This window comes from Myotis daubentonii, chromosome 8 (assembly GCF_963259705.1).
Source record: "Myotis daubentonii chromosome 8, mMyoDau2.1, whole genome shotgun sequence".
Lineage (NCBI taxonomy): Eukaryota > Metazoa > Chordata > Mammalia > Chiroptera > Vespertilionidae > Myotis > Myotis daubentonii.
In genome coordinates, this window is record NC_081847.1 from 75,754,306 (window position 1) to 75,771,490 (window position 17,185).

At 38.8% G+C, this 17,185-nt stretch overlaps 1 protein-coding gene across 5 annotated transcripts in view; it reads left to right on the top strand.

Annotated features, from left to right (window-relative positions):
* The window catches only part of GALNT1 (polypeptide N-acetylgalactosaminyltransferase 1), a 78,547-nt gene that overhangs the window by 40,721 nt on the left and 20,641 nt on the right, over positions 1 to 17,185 (top strand). For 4 of the 5 annotated variants that reach the window (XM_059707101.1, XM_059707099.1, XM_059707102.1 and 1 more), the window contains 4 exons: positions 1,243 to 1,484; positions 5,265 to 5,439; positions 10,573 to 10,739; positions 16,743 to 16,950. In XM_059707101.1, coding sequence (XP_059563084.1) covers positions 1,346 to 1,484; positions 5,265 to 5,439; positions 10,573 to 10,739; positions 16,743 to 16,950 — 689 coding nt within the window. In that variant the 5' untranslated portion in view covers positions 1,243 to 1,345. Of the gene's footprint in view, positions 1 to 1,242; positions 1,485 to 5,264; positions 5,440 to 10,572; positions 10,740 to 16,742; positions 16,951 to 17,185 lie in introns of those variants that run through there. The other variant, XM_059707103.1, reaches the window with a different exon arrangement.

Here is a 17,185-nt window from a genome sequence, read left to right on the forward strand (position 1 = left end):
ATATTATATTCGTTTCAGTTGTACAACCCAGTGATTAGACATTTATATAATTTATGAAGTCATTTTCCTGATAAATCTAGTACACATGTGACACCATACATAGTTCAGGTAAATACATCTGTGCTGCCCGCCATGGAACATGCTACATAAAGTTGCCCTTGTAAGGGGCTGGAGCATTAACCTCAGCCTGGGCCTTCAGAGCATATGCTCATGTGGCTTTCATGTGGGTCATATGTGCTAAGTGTGTGTTTCCTCCATCTACCTCCTCTGAATGCACACCTCATCTGAATGCACTTGGCCAGTCTCCTAATCAGTAGTGACACAGGCCTTTGAGCCTGGTATCAGCTGCTCAGTGGGTGACTCTATACCTCTCTGAGGAACCCCAGACTGCTCCAGAGCTCCCCAAGGTGAACTCCTTATGTGCCAGAAATCTTTCTAGTCAAACTATCCCAAAAGACTTTCAAATTTGGTGACAGTTCCTCAAGTCATTTTGTCATATTTTAACAGAGTCATTTTGTCATATTTTAACAGATAGGGGTGTGGAGTTTGGGTGAGAAATAGAAACTAAAGATCAGGGAAGTCTATAAAATTACTGTCAGAGCCAACACTAGGCCTCAGATTTTATGATACTCTTCTTTTTCAATATAATTTCCATGAATCTGTTTCTGAATGGCTGGTGACTGTAGCATTTTTGGGATGGGACTCAGTGGCACAGAGGGACAATAATTAGCTCAATAAACTGCTATAGTATAGGTTCCTAGGAGAACGCATATGTCTTTGGGCCTTGGGAACTGAATGTGAGTAGTTGAAATGAACTGGGCATCACTGGTTTCTTAAACTCCTGTGGCAATCAATGGCTTAGCTTTGCCTTAGCATTTAATATAGTAATTGAATAGAAGACAGTTAAGCCTCCTGTGTTTGATGGACATGATATAATAGCTCACTTTTCATTTGCATTTTCCTAATTAAAGTGAATTGAACACTTTTCTACATGTTTATTGGCTATTCAGATTTACTTCCTACAAAGTGCCTGTTATATCCTTTACTTATTTTCCTGCTGGGTTGTTGTATATTGATCTGTAGGAGTTATTTTTGATACAATTTTAATGTTTACAAATATTTTTTCTAAGTCTGATCTATAAACTTATTCTCCATAGTAAAATTTCATATGCATATTATTCTTACAATTCTCTACATTCTGAATTTTTAAGTTGATGTGGTTTTTTCTTTTTCTCTCTATAGGTTATGAACGTGATTTTTGATGAAACTGGATTGGAAACATTTTCATGATCTTTGTATATTTATATATATGTATTTTAAAATTTTGCATTTGACTTAAAGTGCCATGAGAAAATTTGCATATTGCAAGGTGGTCCTAGCCACCTCCTTGGTTTGGGTACTCTTGGATATGTTCCTGCTGCTTTACTTCAGTGAATGCAACAAATGTGATGAAAAAAAGGAGAGAGGACTTCCTGCTGGGGATGGTGAGTGACATTTTATAATAAAACACTCATTTTGATAAGTATGTCACTGTTTTGTTTTTTGTGGGGTTTTTTGTTAACTAATTTGGGTGCTATATAATTTTAACATTTTTAGATTAATAGTGATCCCTGCTTTCCTATATATGATAATCATATTTCCAAAAACTCTTTGATGGTTCTTCCAACAGTTAAAAATGTTAAAGTATCATACATAGAATGGCTAAATAGCTATTGTATAAACTTATACCCCTTTATTCTACTCCCATAAGAAAAACATAAATTAGTCATTTGTAAGATTTATTAAAGTACATTCAAAATTATGTCATCTGGCTTATATACATTAATTTTATTTGATGTCATACAGAGGGAACCTATAGTTTTCTTGATAATTAAGTTTTCTAAAACATGAAACATTTCTACATTGTCATGTAAATGAAGTTTAACAGAAGTATAAAATATCTTCGTTCTCATATAATACTTTGGAATAACACCTTAGTCACTCCCTTATCAACATTGATTTGATTTTTATAAATGATTGGCATATAAAATTGTATGCCAAGAAAATAATTTTTTTTTTTTTTTAGTTCAGAAAATTGATGGTATCCAAACCCCATTTTAGTTACTTTCAAACAAAAATTTCACTGAAATCACTTTAAATTTACATAAAAGACTGGTAAGTAGAATACATAGAAAGTTAATGCTTACCATCTTTTTTGTTAAGTTGATTTTTTAATACTGCAAATGCATTCATAGTAAAAATATTCACTAACTACACACATTTTATCCTGGCCTTTTTGCCAAAGAAAAGTAATTACTCCATTTAATTTATCTGGTAGATTCTGTAAGTCATATAGTAGTCATGTAACTTTTGATTAATAGTAATTTTAAATGTGGCTGTGAAATCTCAAGTTACCAATAAGTTAAAATATGTAATGTGGGCACTATAAGTATCAGATGATCAAGTTTGTAAAAATACTGCAGCAGCAGGATTATATATGTTGTACAGTTTTGCCTGATTCTTTACTATCTCAAGGCCAGAGTTTTTTTACTCATAATGATGGGAAATAAAAGTAGAAAAAAAATAAACAATTTAATTTGAAATTTTAATTCCCAGATGCCCATCATTTGGCTTCAACAGTTGTCACTTCAAGGCTAGGCTTGTGGCTTGGATACATGGATAACTCTTTCTCTTTGCTCCCTCTCCCCCTGTTGGTTATTATTGAAGAAGAAATTGGGTTCTCTTTTTCTTGTTTCCCAGAGTCAGGAATTGTATCCTTTGATGTTTTTTATCATGTCCTTCTGTGCCTCTGTTTCCTGTGAATTTGTAGTAGGTTCAGAGGCTTGATCAGATTCAAGAGCTCCTCTTCGTCCCCCGGAAGAATATGTTATAGATGGGGTTCTGTGTAACAATACTCCAACACTGAGCAGCATGAAAACGTTCCCATTTTAACTTTTCTATAAAGCATCATCTTAAATTAGAACAGGGCACAGGATATTTATAATCAGGGCCACTAGATGTCTCCCACTTACTCTTTGTTGCCTATGCCATGCACTAAAGATTATCAGGTCCAGAGCTCTGCTGTGTACTCTTGACCCCTGAACATCCCAGTCCCCAAACCTGCTGATTGCTCTTCATTTTTGGAGACAGGTAAGTAAGCAGAATTGATTCTAAGAATTAATAAAAAGTAATTAAAAAAGTAATGCCCCAGACAGGATTTTCATCCCATTATTGTCCTCACTTCATTGTGTATCCATCCCTTTTAGGTGGGAAGTTTAACACCCTTGTATCCAAATTTAATACATAGTAGAACCTATTCTTAGAATGTTTTTAACATCTCAAAAGCATATAACAAAGAATAAGATTGTGGGATTATGGATCTGAAATACTACTCTTTATGTATATATCAAGGTGTAACATTACTTCTGATAAGAATTATCTTTCATGATGCTCCACCTTGCATGGTGCTTATATAATGTCTACTGTTATCAATTATAGGATTTCACTTTTACTCACATATTAGTTCAGAATACAGTTATAAAACTCCTATAAGACACTGCTAAATTCCACAGAAGGTACAAATTAATTTTAAAAACCCAGCTAAAAAGAGATCATAACCTTGTGGGGTATGATAAGGCAGGTTAAGCAATCATTGTAGTAAGAAATAGCAATTGGGCCCTCTCTCTTTTGGAAGCACACCCACAACTTTCTTCCCTCTCAGGTGCACATCTTTACTTTTCTCTCCTAAACTCTAAGGGTCTTCATGAAACCTGTAACTGGCGGAGCAGCGGCAGCCCATCTCAGGCCACCCCCCTGAACCTGTCTCCACGGCCCCCTTTTTCTGACTTTTCAGTGAGCTAAAGCAGCGCCCTATTGGCTCACGTCTTTTTTTTTTTTTTTTAATATATTTTATTTTCTTTTTTACAGAGAGGAAGGGAGAGGGATAGAGAGTCAGAAACATCAGTGAGAGAGAAACATTGATCAGCTGCCTCCTGCACACCCCCCACTGGGGATGTGCCTGCAACCATGGTACATTCCCTTGACCGGAATTGAACCTGGGACCTTTCAGTCTGCAGGCCAATGCTCTAGCCACTGAGCCAAACCAGTTAGGGCTTGGCTCACTTCTTTACTGTGGCATTTCTAGAGCCAAAGCAGCCCTGCATAGGTCTCTCCTATTGTTTCTATCCTAAGCCATTCCTTGTTTCACTGTCCCCAGCTTTAATAAATAAAAAATTACTAAAAATCCTATATAATAAAAGGCTAATACGCGAATCAACCAAACGGCAGAAAGACCGGTCGTTATGACGCACAATGACCACCAGGGGGCAGGTGCTCAACGCAGGAGCTGCCCCCTGGTGGTCAGTGTACTCCCACAGGGGGAGCGCCGCTCAGCCAGAAGCTGGTCTCACTGCTGGTGAATGCAGCAATGGTGGCGGGAGCCTCTCCTGCCTCCGCCAGTAGTGCTAAGGACCCCTCTGGGGATGTCTGACTGCTGGCTTAGGCCCATGCTTCCCTCGACATCCCCCGAGGGGTCTCGGACTGTGAGAGGGTGCAGGCTGGGCTGAGGGACCTTGCTCTCCCCCCCCCCCCCATGCATGAATGCCGTGTACTGGACCTCTAGTAAGAAAATAAAGTAGTAGCAGTTGGTTAGAGACATAAGAACTCTTAGATGAAATGATGTGGTAGCCAAGAGTAGTAAATGCACAGATTCAGAAAAGCTAGAAGCTAGGGAAGCCACTTTAGCTGGGCCTTGAAAGACAAGGTGTTGCAGAGATAGGGTGGGAAGGAGATGCCAATGGAGGGGGACCTGTGTGAGCAAAGGCACCAAAGCAAGAAAACATGAGGCATTGGGGGTCGGGGGGAGAGTAGTGAATTGCTATTTGACTGAGGATGAAGTACTGGGGAGAAGTGGGTGGAGAGCCTAGCAAGTGGTTTGTTTGGCAGGTTAGGTTAAATTTCACATTGAAAAGATTGGACTTTTGAAGACCATGAGAATAATAGTGAAGCCTATGCTTTTAGGGAGGTTAATGTGGTAACAATATTTGAATGGATGTGACACAGCAATGCAGTGATTCAGGTGAGTAGTGCAGGTGAGAAGGTCTCAAGTCATAACCCTGGCATGAAGTGGAGGACAGGGCAGCTCCCAGGAGGTGTTGCAGGCTGGGAGACCTGAGCTCAGAAATGGCTCTCGTTGTTGAAGGCACTGTTTAAGCTCAGATGTTATTAAAAAGAAGCACGAATTGATTGTTCTAAAATTGTTAGTTAAGTTTCCTCCTTATTCTTAGTTTTAGAGCCAGTACAAAAGCCTCATGAAGGTCCTGGAGAAATGGGAAAACCAGTCGTCATTCCTAAAGAGGATCAAGAAAAGATGAAAGAAATGTTTAAAATCAATCAGTTCAACTTAATGGCAAGCGAGATGATTGCACTCAACAGATCTTTACCTGATGTTAGGCTAGAAGGGTAAGTATCCAGGATGGTCCTGATAGTGTTTAATTTGAATGAAAAGTAGGTTCTGAATTCCTAATCAGTTGCACATTAGTGTTGACTGCTCCTAGAGTGAATGCTATATCACTAACTTACTACTTACCCCACTTAAAAATAATTAAACGCTGATAAGATAATACCTCAAGTTACTAGTGATCATTAGGACCATATATTTTAGGCTTTGGAAAATAATTGTTTATCTTAATAGATTAAGGTGGTAGGGGGTTTTAAACTTCATTATTACCAAAACAGTCATAGTATCAACTTTCTAAAAAAGATTCTATTAAGTTTTCTGCAATTTAAAACAGTGAATTATGCAGTTGGAAGTGTACAGTTTACTGAATCTTTACATATGCATATACCTTTCTGTCTTCCAAATCAAGAAGCAGAACATTTCTATCACCTGAGAGTTCTCCCATGTTCCTTTCCAGTGCTCCCACCCCGAGAGGCAGCCTTTGTCTTGACCTTTCTAACCATAGATGATTTTTGTCCTTTTCTGGTACTTTTCATAAATGGATCCATATAGTATATATTCTTTTGTGTCTTTGAAATCCATGTTGTTGTATATATCAGAAGTTTATTCTTTTTCATGGCAGTGTAGGGGTTTGTTAATGTGAATATACCATAGTGTATTTACACATTGGTAGACATTTGGGCTGCTTCCACTTTTGACTATTATTAATTAAGCTGTTGAGAACAGTGTTTAAATGGTATGATACATAAGCTGGTGCACTGAATTTTGGGCTTGCTGAGGACCCCTCATACTTAAAAAGAGTCTGTTTCATGCAAGCTGCTAATACACAGTCCTGGCCAACCATTGGGTGCTTATGGGAGAGAAGAGAGCACACAGTCACTGCTACCTCTAAGTAGCCCTTTTATACCTTCTTGCTCCATCTCTGTGTTTTTATACTCGTTTTAAATATTTTATCATGGAAAATATCAAATGGGTACAAAAATAGAGATAATAGTGTAATGAACCCTCATATATTCATTACCCTGCTTCAACCATCCTAACAGTCTTATATTATACCCTCTAAGATGTCCTCTGACAATCTCCATCTCTTGGTATTGATACCTGTGCCTATCTCTCCATGTCGTACTAGGGTTGGTCTGTATGACCAGTAGAACACAGAACCAGTGATAGAGTATCACTTTCGGGATTAGGTTATAAAATGCACTGTGGGTTCCAATTTGGTCTTTTACTCTCACTTGGGTCACTGGTTCTGGGGTAAGCTTCCTGACATGACCAGAGCAGCCCTCTGGTGTGTGGCCTTTTGTGATCAGCCAGGTGAGTGAGGTTAGAAGTAGACTCCCCAGTCCCAGGCCAAGGGCCTAGCATTGTAAATATTACAGTATGTGTCTCTGAAAGATAGGGACTTATTAAAGAAAAAAAGAAAAATCATGGTACCATTTTCATACCTAAAAAATATTAACCGTGATTCCTTCATAACATCAAATACCTAGTTAGTGTTCAAGTTTCCCTGGTGATGTCGTGTACCTTTATTTTATAGTGTTTGTATCAGGATCCAAATAAGATCTACACATATCTACAGCTGGTAGATAGGTCTCTTAAATCTGCAGGTTCCCTCTCATCTTCTTTTTCCCCTTATAGTTTATTATTTGAAGACCAGGTAGAGTGTCTTGTATCTTTTTCTTCTTCTTCTTTTTTTTTTTTTACTAATCAGAAATTTTTTTGGAAAAAGTAGCCTTCTCTTTCCTTATTGTGGATTTGACAGTATCTCTAAGTCATTCTGTTAGTTTATCTTTCAAGGCTGCATCATTGAATGCATTTAAGACAATTCATGGTGTTGGGTTTTTTTAACCCCGTGTTCGCTGTATCTTTATTAACTTCCTTTCCCCCTGGTTTTCATAGTGCTATACCACTTTTAGTTTGTTTAATATTTTTCTGGTATGTCTATTTTTTTTCTATTTTTTTTACTTTCAGCCATCTGTATGATTTTGTTTCAGGTGTAGCTCTACTAAATGGCTGGATTTATACTTTTAATTCACTCTAATAGTCATTGTTTATAATGGGTTGAATTTGATGCATCTACAATTATTGTGACTATTGATATCGTTTCCTTTTAGGTTGAACCATACAAAGTTGATATTCATCTTTTTTTTATCTATGAAAGTGACAGTTTCATAAAGTTCAACCTAATAAGTCTTGTTTTCTGCTTACCACCTTTTTCATTTTCCATTCTGCTAGTATTTGTGTTTTTCTGTCTCTTAGTTTGGAACCTAGCTTTATCTTTAGCTACATGCTTGTGCACATAGTGTACTTTTGATCCGAGCAGGCGTATTATTCTTCAGTTCTAGAACAGTTCTAGTAATAATCTCAGATGTTGCCACATCACTGTTTCCTCCGATCTATTCACCTGGAACTATTCCTATGTATATACTAGAGCAGCCATGGGCAAACTACGGCCCGCAGGCCGGATCTGGCCCGTTTGAAATGAATAAAACTAAAAAAAAAAAAAAAAAAAGACCGTACCCTTTTATGTAATAATGTTTACTTTGAAATTTATATTAGTTCACACAAACACTCCATCCATGCTTTTGTTCCGGCCCGGTCCAGTTTAAAAACCCATTGTGGCCCTCGAGTCAAAAAGTTTGCCCACCCCTGTACTAGAGCCTCTTAACCCATTGTTATTCTTGTCTCACTTTTTGAATTGTATCTAGATGAGTGTCTTATTACTATCTTGATAGTGGCAAGGTCTAGGTCTGGCTCTGCTGTTTACTGGCTCCATGGCTTTGAACAAGTTGCTTGACTTTTCTGTACCTCATGATCCTGATGTGTACCCTAAGGAAAATAACAAGGGTTGTGTGCGGATTTGTAGTACTTTGAATACTTCCTGGCACCTGCAATATAGGCCTCCATTCAGGGAGTGAGCTGCAGTTCTCAGGAGCAGCTGACTCCAAGCATGCTTTCCCATCTCCACTCTCTTTTACTAAGCGCTGTCTGACTTCTGAAGTGTATTCACGATGAAATGTTAACCGAGAAATAGATTAATACTTAACTATCCCTCTGTTTAAGCTGGACAGAGCTGGCCAGCAGGTGATTTTCAGACTAGTTCCCAGGGATAGAAAGATGAAGAGTGTGGGACAGCCCCTAGAGTGCAGCTCTTCACCTCTTTTCTGAATCCAGAAAAGCCTCACTTGTTCTCAGCCTGGCCTGGACCTGTGGTGTAGCCGGCCATGTCCAGGTCACCCTGTGCCTGCCAAGAACCTTTACTGCTTGCAGGGTCTCCGAGGGCATATTTCCCGAAGGAAAAAATAACACTGCTCCAGTGTTAAGAAGCATTAAATAGAAGTAACAATCAAAGAATAACTTTTCTAATGTGTGATCCTCGCAAAGCAGGTTTAAGACAAATTCCAAGTCACTTAATAGGGCAATTTTATTCTATATAATTAGTCTCATATGTTTAAAAAGTGATACCATTTATTGAATGTTTATGTTCTAGGCACCATACACATCATATTTAAGCAGTTGAGCAAAACGGTAGTAGCGTGCCCAGTTTGCCGGTGGGGAAACTTGGAGAGATTAAATGATTTGTACCAATGATGGTTAATATGTGACCCACGTGAAATCTGTCTGTGACAAAAATGCACTCTTAACCAGTGCGCTTTGCCTTCACTCTTTTTGGGTTAGCTCTTGCCTGAATGAGTGTACACAGAAGAGAAATTATGTAACATTGCAAAACACTGTCAGGCAGGTAGCCAGACATCTTAAGAAATACAGACTTAGCCTTGGTGAGTGGTAGTGACAGACTAAATTTAGTGGATGGCAAAGAATACCTTGAAAGTCTTAGCTCAAAGGGACATGAGTAGAGGATGGATTACATGTGCTTATTCACTTCGCTAAGCCTGTTTCCTCATCTGTAAAATTGGCATAATACCTCTGTCTTATGTGTTGTTGTAAGGATAAAGTGGGATGATGTATATGCAACTCTTAGTGCCATTTCAGGCTATAAGATGGTTAGGATAAGTAGAGCGGGACTTGAACAGTTGAAAAATAATAGAAAAAATAATTATCAAGGGACTTCTGTTGTTCTACATTCCTGAATTATTAGGTATTTGCGTGGATTCTCTGGTAAGCCCAGTCTTGCTGAGATGGAACACTATCCTAAGCAAATTTAACTCTTTATTCCCTAAAACACTCCGGCAAGCGCTCAAGCTAACTCTCAGACCATACAGTGGATTTCCTGCATTAGAGTTTACTCAGTAATACTTTCATTCACATATAACGAGTGTGCTCATTGTATAGGCCACCTTTTAATCAGTGTTGTACATAGGGGCCATAAGTGAAATCACTTGTGTTTTGACTCATTCTTTAAAAACAGGGATTTTCAGTCAACTCCAACTCCACTCCAGTATATAACTCACTCCCATTAATAGCATCAGCCCACTGTGGTAGTGATTCTGTGTGCATATATTTTTTAGTGTGTTTGGTCTTTCTGATAATTGCATTTCTAGACATTGTCTTTACTAAACAAGATGCATGTTAGTATTTCAGTATTGAGGAGGCAGCATTGTGAGCTTGGCCAGCAGAGCATGGACTGTGGAGTCCTCAGCCAGGCCCTGCTATTCCCTGGCTGTGTCTGTCCGCTGGCTGTGAAATGTAGCTCCAAGTACCTCACAGAATTATTAGGAAGCCTAATGCCTAGTACACCATAGATATTCTGTAAATACTAGTTCTCCCCTTTGTGGAAGGTATATATTTGTGTAGATCCTAGTGATTCTGTTGTTTTTTTGTTTTGTTTTTTTGGTCCAATTGGATTCTTGAGATAAATTCAGTTTGGGATGATGACACAGCTTAAGTACATTCTCCGTTAAACTGAATCAACAGAAGACATTCATCAGGAAGAGGTGCCTAATTGTAAGCATACAGTTGACCTCTTTAAAATAATTTTAATTTAAATATATAGCTTTAAATAGGCACTATTCTTTAAATATGCAACATTAACCAAAATCTAAATAAATGAAAAGTTACCAAGAGTCCCACCACCAGAGCACACTGTTTTTGTTCTATTGCCCATTCTAGTCTAGATTCATTCATTATGCTATCGTAACAGTCACTTTCTATAAAGGCATTTGCTTTGTCTCTAGGTGTAAAACAAAGGTGTATCCAGATAATCTTCCTACAACAAGTGTGGTGATTGTTTTCCACAATGAGGCCTGGAGCACACTTCTGCGAACTGTCCATAGTGTCATAAATCGCTCACCAAGACACATGCTAGAAGAAATTGTTCTAGTAGATGATGCCAGTGAAAGAGGTAAATTTTAAATTGTGACACCAATAATATCCTACACCGTTTGTCATTAATGATTAAAAAAACTAGTTGCTATCATTTTCAACCCAGTAACTTTATACACTTCTAATTTATCCTAAAAATAGTTGTGGCATTTGGACTTATTCAGATATGCAAAAAGAATTACACACTGTGAAACTTTAAACATTACTTTAATTAACTTTTAATTTGTGTCTCTTAATCTTGTTTTAAAAAAGAAATAATGCTATATAATATAGACATTTATGCAGAATAGTGAATAAATCCACATAATTTTAGGATTTTCTCTGTGAGAAGCTGCAGCCCCGGGTTATTGGAGAGAAACTGGGTCTTACTTAGAACCATGACTGGGAAGCGTCGGTTCTGTGTCCAGTGGGAAGTATCCCAGGTGGCAAAATGAAGCCCTAGCGGTGAGCCTTAGTTCCCCAGATCCCGCTTAGGCTTTCCCATTTCACTCCATTTCCAAGTTCATTACCTGTAGCGAGGTGCAGAAAGGGATGAGGAAGGAGCCTGAGAAAAAGTGGTATATGACTCTGATCTCATAATAAGACTATATTCTTCCAAGAATCTCAGAATTTTCCACAAACTTAGAATCCCTCAAACTGTTTCATGAAGTACTCTTTTGGAAAGGTATGTTAATTAAAAGTACCTTGGCCCAACATTATTTTTTTTATTTATTTATTTTTTTTGGCCCAACATTATTTATTCTGCATCCTTCTTAGAGATTTCACACTACAAGCTAATGTAGGAAAGGCTTGGCTTAGTCCATCATTAAAACAACCTGTTAAGTTCAGAGTTATCTGGCCTTTCCCAGACTCCCCCCACAACCCCTGCCCCCCACGCACATCTATTTGGGATTATTATTGTCATGTATTCCCCCAATATTCCTAAACTCACATGAGAAAAACTTGGAGGGAACTACCAAAAATGGCTTCCCTTCCTTCCTTGATTAGCCTTAAACTTCATGATCTACCACTTCTACTCTCTTGCCTAATCTTTCATTGCATCTGCAAAGATAGTTTAGTCACATATTATACCTTCTCCTTCCTGTGCTCACACTAAATATGTATATATAACCATGATTAAATTTAATCATTTCATACCCTAATTATTGGGAGCAATTTACCCATTAATAACAATTTAAAGCTTATTTAGTTTGCTAGATTATAGTGGTATAAAGAAAGAATAAGTTATAGCCCTACCTTCTCACATACCTTATAGTTTATCTGCCTAATCCAATTAAGGAGACAGTTTATAATCATGCAATAATAGTATAATATATAATGTGATTAATGTAAAAATTAATGAGAGCTATTATAAATTAAGAATACACTTAAAACAAATAATTACTGTTGATGAAGTATAAACCTCAGGTGGATAATTGTTTGCTAGGAGTTAATTAATCCTTTAAGAAAATTAACTGAAGTTCATTTAAGCAGTGATCTACACAAACATCTTTACTGACAGTGACTTGTATTTGGTTTACTCATATGTTGATATTTGCTAAATTAAATATTCCTCAAGGAGAGATATTTTTCTTCAGATGAAATGACTGACTTTCCCATTCCCTCCTTTGGTTTCTCTGTTACTCTATTAGGTGCCTGAGAAGGCTGTATGGAATAGTAAGTCTCTGTAGGATGTGGCCTAATTAGGAAGACTTGCCCACAACTCTATAAAGTGACAAAGAAAGTCACATATATCAGTTATTGTTTCCCCTTCCTCATCTGTAGGAGAAAACATGGGTGAGGGGGCGGCTTTTCCTCACTGCTGTACCTGAGCTCTTAGTCATTCAGCGGGGTCCCTAATTGTTACCAGCGCCCCCAGCAGGGATCTGCTTCTCCTTTATCATCCTGCCTAAAAAGCTCAGGAGCTTAGGTCACCATTTCTGATATTTGGGAACTGCTAGGCATTGTGTTTTTGTGGTTATAACTGTGGTCTTGCTATTCAGATTGAGAATTATCTAATACTAGAAGTCTGGTGCATAAAATTCATGTAGTCGGGGGAGGAGGGTTCCCTCAGCCATGTTTGCAGAGGGTGCAGGCCAGGCCGAGGGACCCCACTGGTGCACGAGCAGGGCTGGGGAGGGGCCATGGGAGGGCTCCAGGGCATGTCCGGCCCCTCTCGCTCATTCCCAATCGCTGGACCCCAGCAGCAAGCTAACCTACCAGTCAGAATGTCTGCCTCCTGGTGGTCAGTGCATGTCATAGCGAGTGGTTGAGTGGCCTTAGCATATCATTAGCATATTATGCTTTGATTGGTTGCACGGAAGACCAGACACTTAGCATATTAGGCTTTTATTATATAGGATAATTTCCTTTGGCTCTCTTGTTTAGGTGGTAACTGTTGGGACCAGGAACCCCAGAGCAAGCTCTTTATTTTAAGTAACTCTCTAAGTTTGCTTTTTCCTCTTCATAAAGCATATCCAGGCACCGTCATTTCTCACCTGGATTGGTGAAATAGACTAGTCTTCTCACATACACTCATACCCCCGCCCCCATCCGCTCCCCATGCTGTGCTGCATGCAGAGCGAGCCTTCAGACATGCACATCTGATCATGTCACTTCTCTGAGAATCTTTCCTCAAAGGCCTTTATGACTGGCTTCTTCCTGCATCTTCAGTCATATCTTAACCATTCCCTGCCCACCCATCCCCACAGCACAGTTCCGATGTTTACTCAGAATCAAGTTATTTTTAGAGAGGCCTCCTTGACCTCCCAAGATCAGGTTCTATTCTGAACATGTCTTGGAAGACTGTCCTCCCCCACAGCTCTCACCAGAGATTTAATTGTTTACTTGTCTCCTGTTCCCCCACTTGTCCTCTAATTAGACTCCACACTCCAGGTCTGTCTGTACACCATGATCTCCTCATTGCTCACAGTGCCTATTACTTAGTGCACAGATTTATTTAATGAATGAATGAGTAATCTGCCAGTCCGTTAATCCTTGCTTTTATAGCCTGTCTGTACAAGCTTCCTATTGTGTAGCATGCATAGTCTGTTCATGGCCTCAGGACACTTGATTGCATAGCTAACCTGCTGAGTTGATAGTAGCTCCATTTATTAAAGAAGTATGAAGTAGACCAGTGATGGCGAACCTATGACATGCGTGTCAGAGGTGACACGCGAACCCATTTTTTTGGCTGATTTTTCTTTGTTAAATGGCATTTAAATATATAAAATAAATATCAAAAATATGTCTTTGTTTTACTATGGTTGCAAATATCAAAAAATTTCTATATGTGACACGGCACCAGAGTTAAGCTAGGGTTTTTCAATATGCTGACACGCTGAGCTCAAAAGGTTCGCCATCACTGAAGTAGACTCTATCATTATTTCTATTCTATTGATGAGGAAAATGAGGCTTAGCTTTATAAACCAAGGGCTTGACCTCTGAACTGCTCTGTACATCCCATCTGTTACAACTTTACTGTTACAGGGTCTCTAGTAAAGACAGTCTAGATCAGTGGTTCTCAACCTTCCTAATGCCACGACCCTTTAATACAGTTCCTCATGTTGTGGTGACCCCCAACCATAAAATTATTTTCGTTGCTACTTCATAACTGTAATTTCGCTACTGTTATGAATCGTAATGTAAATATCTGATATGCAGGATGTATTTTTATTGTTACAAATTGAACATAATTAAAGCATAGTGATTAATCACAAAAACAATATGTAATTATATATGTGTTTTCCGATGGTCTTAGGCGACCCCTGTGAAAGGGTCGTTCGACCCCCAGAGGGGTCGCGACCCACAGGTTGAGAACCGCTGGTCTAGATGAATCCCTAGTTCATGTCAGAAGTTAATGTAATTGTCATTTCAGGTTATCTTAAGATTCAGAACTGCTAGAATGTTCCTCCTCCAAGATGACTATTGTGTTTTTCTCATTTACACAAAAGGAAAGGGAGGTTCTTATTTAGTAGGGATTAGGAGTCAGATTTATTAGACTTTAAATTCCTTGCTCTTTCTAAAGTTCTGGCTAATAAGCTTTCTCATATTTTGCTATGAGCAGTGAAATTTCCCCTGCCACTCCCATTCTCTGACAACCTCACACTCCCTGGTGGAGAGATGCCTAGGCATCCATTTGTAGGCTAACAGCTATAAAGATATTCTAATCAACAAGATTCTCTTATTTTTAGATGACAATAGTAGCTTCTAATCACAGTCACCTAACACCCCCACCCTCCACCCCCTGTGCTCATTTTTGTAAAATGAGGCTTGAATAGTTACTAGTCCCCTGCTCAGCCCTGAGTCCATACTCAATGTCAACTGTTAGGAAGACATCTATTTCTTAACATTATTGCATGAAAGCCACAAACATGTCAAACTAAGATGTCAAGAAAATTTGTGGAATAGTAACTTTTTTGAGCTGCCAGACCAAAGAGTCATTTATTTTTCATTTTATTTGTAGACAGGACAGAGCTCACACCCTTCCACAGGAGAGTCTGTCAGACTCTGGACATACAGTAATTCAAATGTGTGTCAGATCAGGCAAGTCCACAGTCCTAAGTTCTCTCTGTAGCTTCCTGCTGGGATTTCTTGCTATGGATGAAAAGATGGGCTTCAAAGTTAGGCAGACATGGCTTTAAATCTTAAATTAACCTCTTGACAAGCTGTGCCACCTTGATCCGTTCATTTAATATTCTGAGCCTTAGATTTCCGAATCTAAAATTTGTGACAATCTCTGGGATTGGCACTACCCTTACGTTTTTACTCAAAGTATATCTTTTTGACTATAAGACTTGATTCAGAAAATCACAGTATTGATCAGATAGGAGTTCTATTCCAAATATTTTTCAGATACTCTTTTAGCCCAAATATATCAGGAAATATATTAGCAGCAATGGAAATGATGGCTCGTCTGGTGCAGTGGGGCATATCCCTATTTATTTCCATATTGAGTCATTCTGGTCTTCTTACTAGTTAAACAGACAAGATCATTTCACTCCTATTTGTCTTTCCCTCTCCATTATGTAGGAATCCCTTAGGATCCCCACTTTGAATACTTAGAGAACCCCTTATGATACACCTTGATTGACCTGTGACCTTCCCATTATTAGAGTCCTATGGGACAAAGCTAGTCATCGGAGTTCCAGTAGTTCCAGCTCAGATGTTTCCTTCCCTAGAGAGATTATCCTCATACCTACTGTGCGGGGGCTACTTGGAAGGACATTGGGCCATTCCACCATCAATAGCTTCTCCAGCATGAATACCACAAAATAACCTGATCTGAAAAATCCTCTTTGCTTTCTAAAGTCAATTATGTACTTTGGAGGCAGGACATCCTTAGCTCAGGGTCATAACTCTGTCTGCATGGCTCTAGGATAGCTATTAATTTCATATGCCACTTCCTTTCCCTTTCTCTTTCCCCCGTTTTCTCCTCACTTGCCCTTTCCTCTTAAAACCACTTTTACTGATGCCTACTTGTCTGTTAAGGATCTCTGTTTGGTCTTGCAATTACAGTCCACCATTTTCCTTCCGAGCTTGACTTCATTATTATCTCCGGATAAAAGAACTACTAATAAAAGACTGCAGTAACCAATATGACAATTAGTTCTACCTTGGAAGAAATCCCAAAATTTTCTGAACTCTAACAGCTATTGCATATGCGTTCCTGTTCTCTATTGTGGTCTGGATTTAATGCTCTCGAACTATATTCTTTCTATTCCTGATCCTTAAGCACAACTAGAAGAAGTAGCACTGAGCCTGACTAAGAACTGCTTAGAGAAATGTGGTAACGTGCCTGTCTTTGAGCCTGAATTCCAAGGCTCCCTCCTGATGCCTTGTGTAAAAAGGGAGAGGCAGCCCTGGTACTTTCTCTTGGGAGATAAAGGGTTTGGTACCCTCTAGCAAAGTGGGTTTGTGAGTCAGGGAGCCTCACTGAAGTGCTCAGGAAATATTTGTTGAATGAATATTGCAGATCAAAATTGCTTTACATCTAGATAACGCCAGTTCAGTTTTTCATGTTATTTTTGCTTTAATTTTTCAGACTTTTTGAAAAGACCTCTGGAGAGTTATGTGAAAAAATTAAAAGTACCAGTTCATGTAATTCGAATGGAACAGCGTTCTGGATTAATCAGAGCCAGGTTAAAAGGAGCCGCTGTGTCCAAAGGCCAAGTGATCACATTCTTAGATGCTCACTGTGAGTGCACAGTGGGGTGGCTGGAGCCTCTCTTAGCCAGGATCAAACAGGACAGGTAATTTTCTGGAGTCTGTAAACATGTTTTCAGTGTGTTTGTCCTAAACTACATGGTAAGTTGCAAAATTCTGTATTTGTGAATAATACAATAACACTTTCCTCTGAAGCTAATTATGAAGACCACATTCTAAAGTCTGAAAGGAATGTTTGCAAACTCTTATTAATGAGGCTGGATTAGGAAGCATGCTGTTAAGATGTATACTGTGTATATACTCTGTTCACTGAGCGGGGGC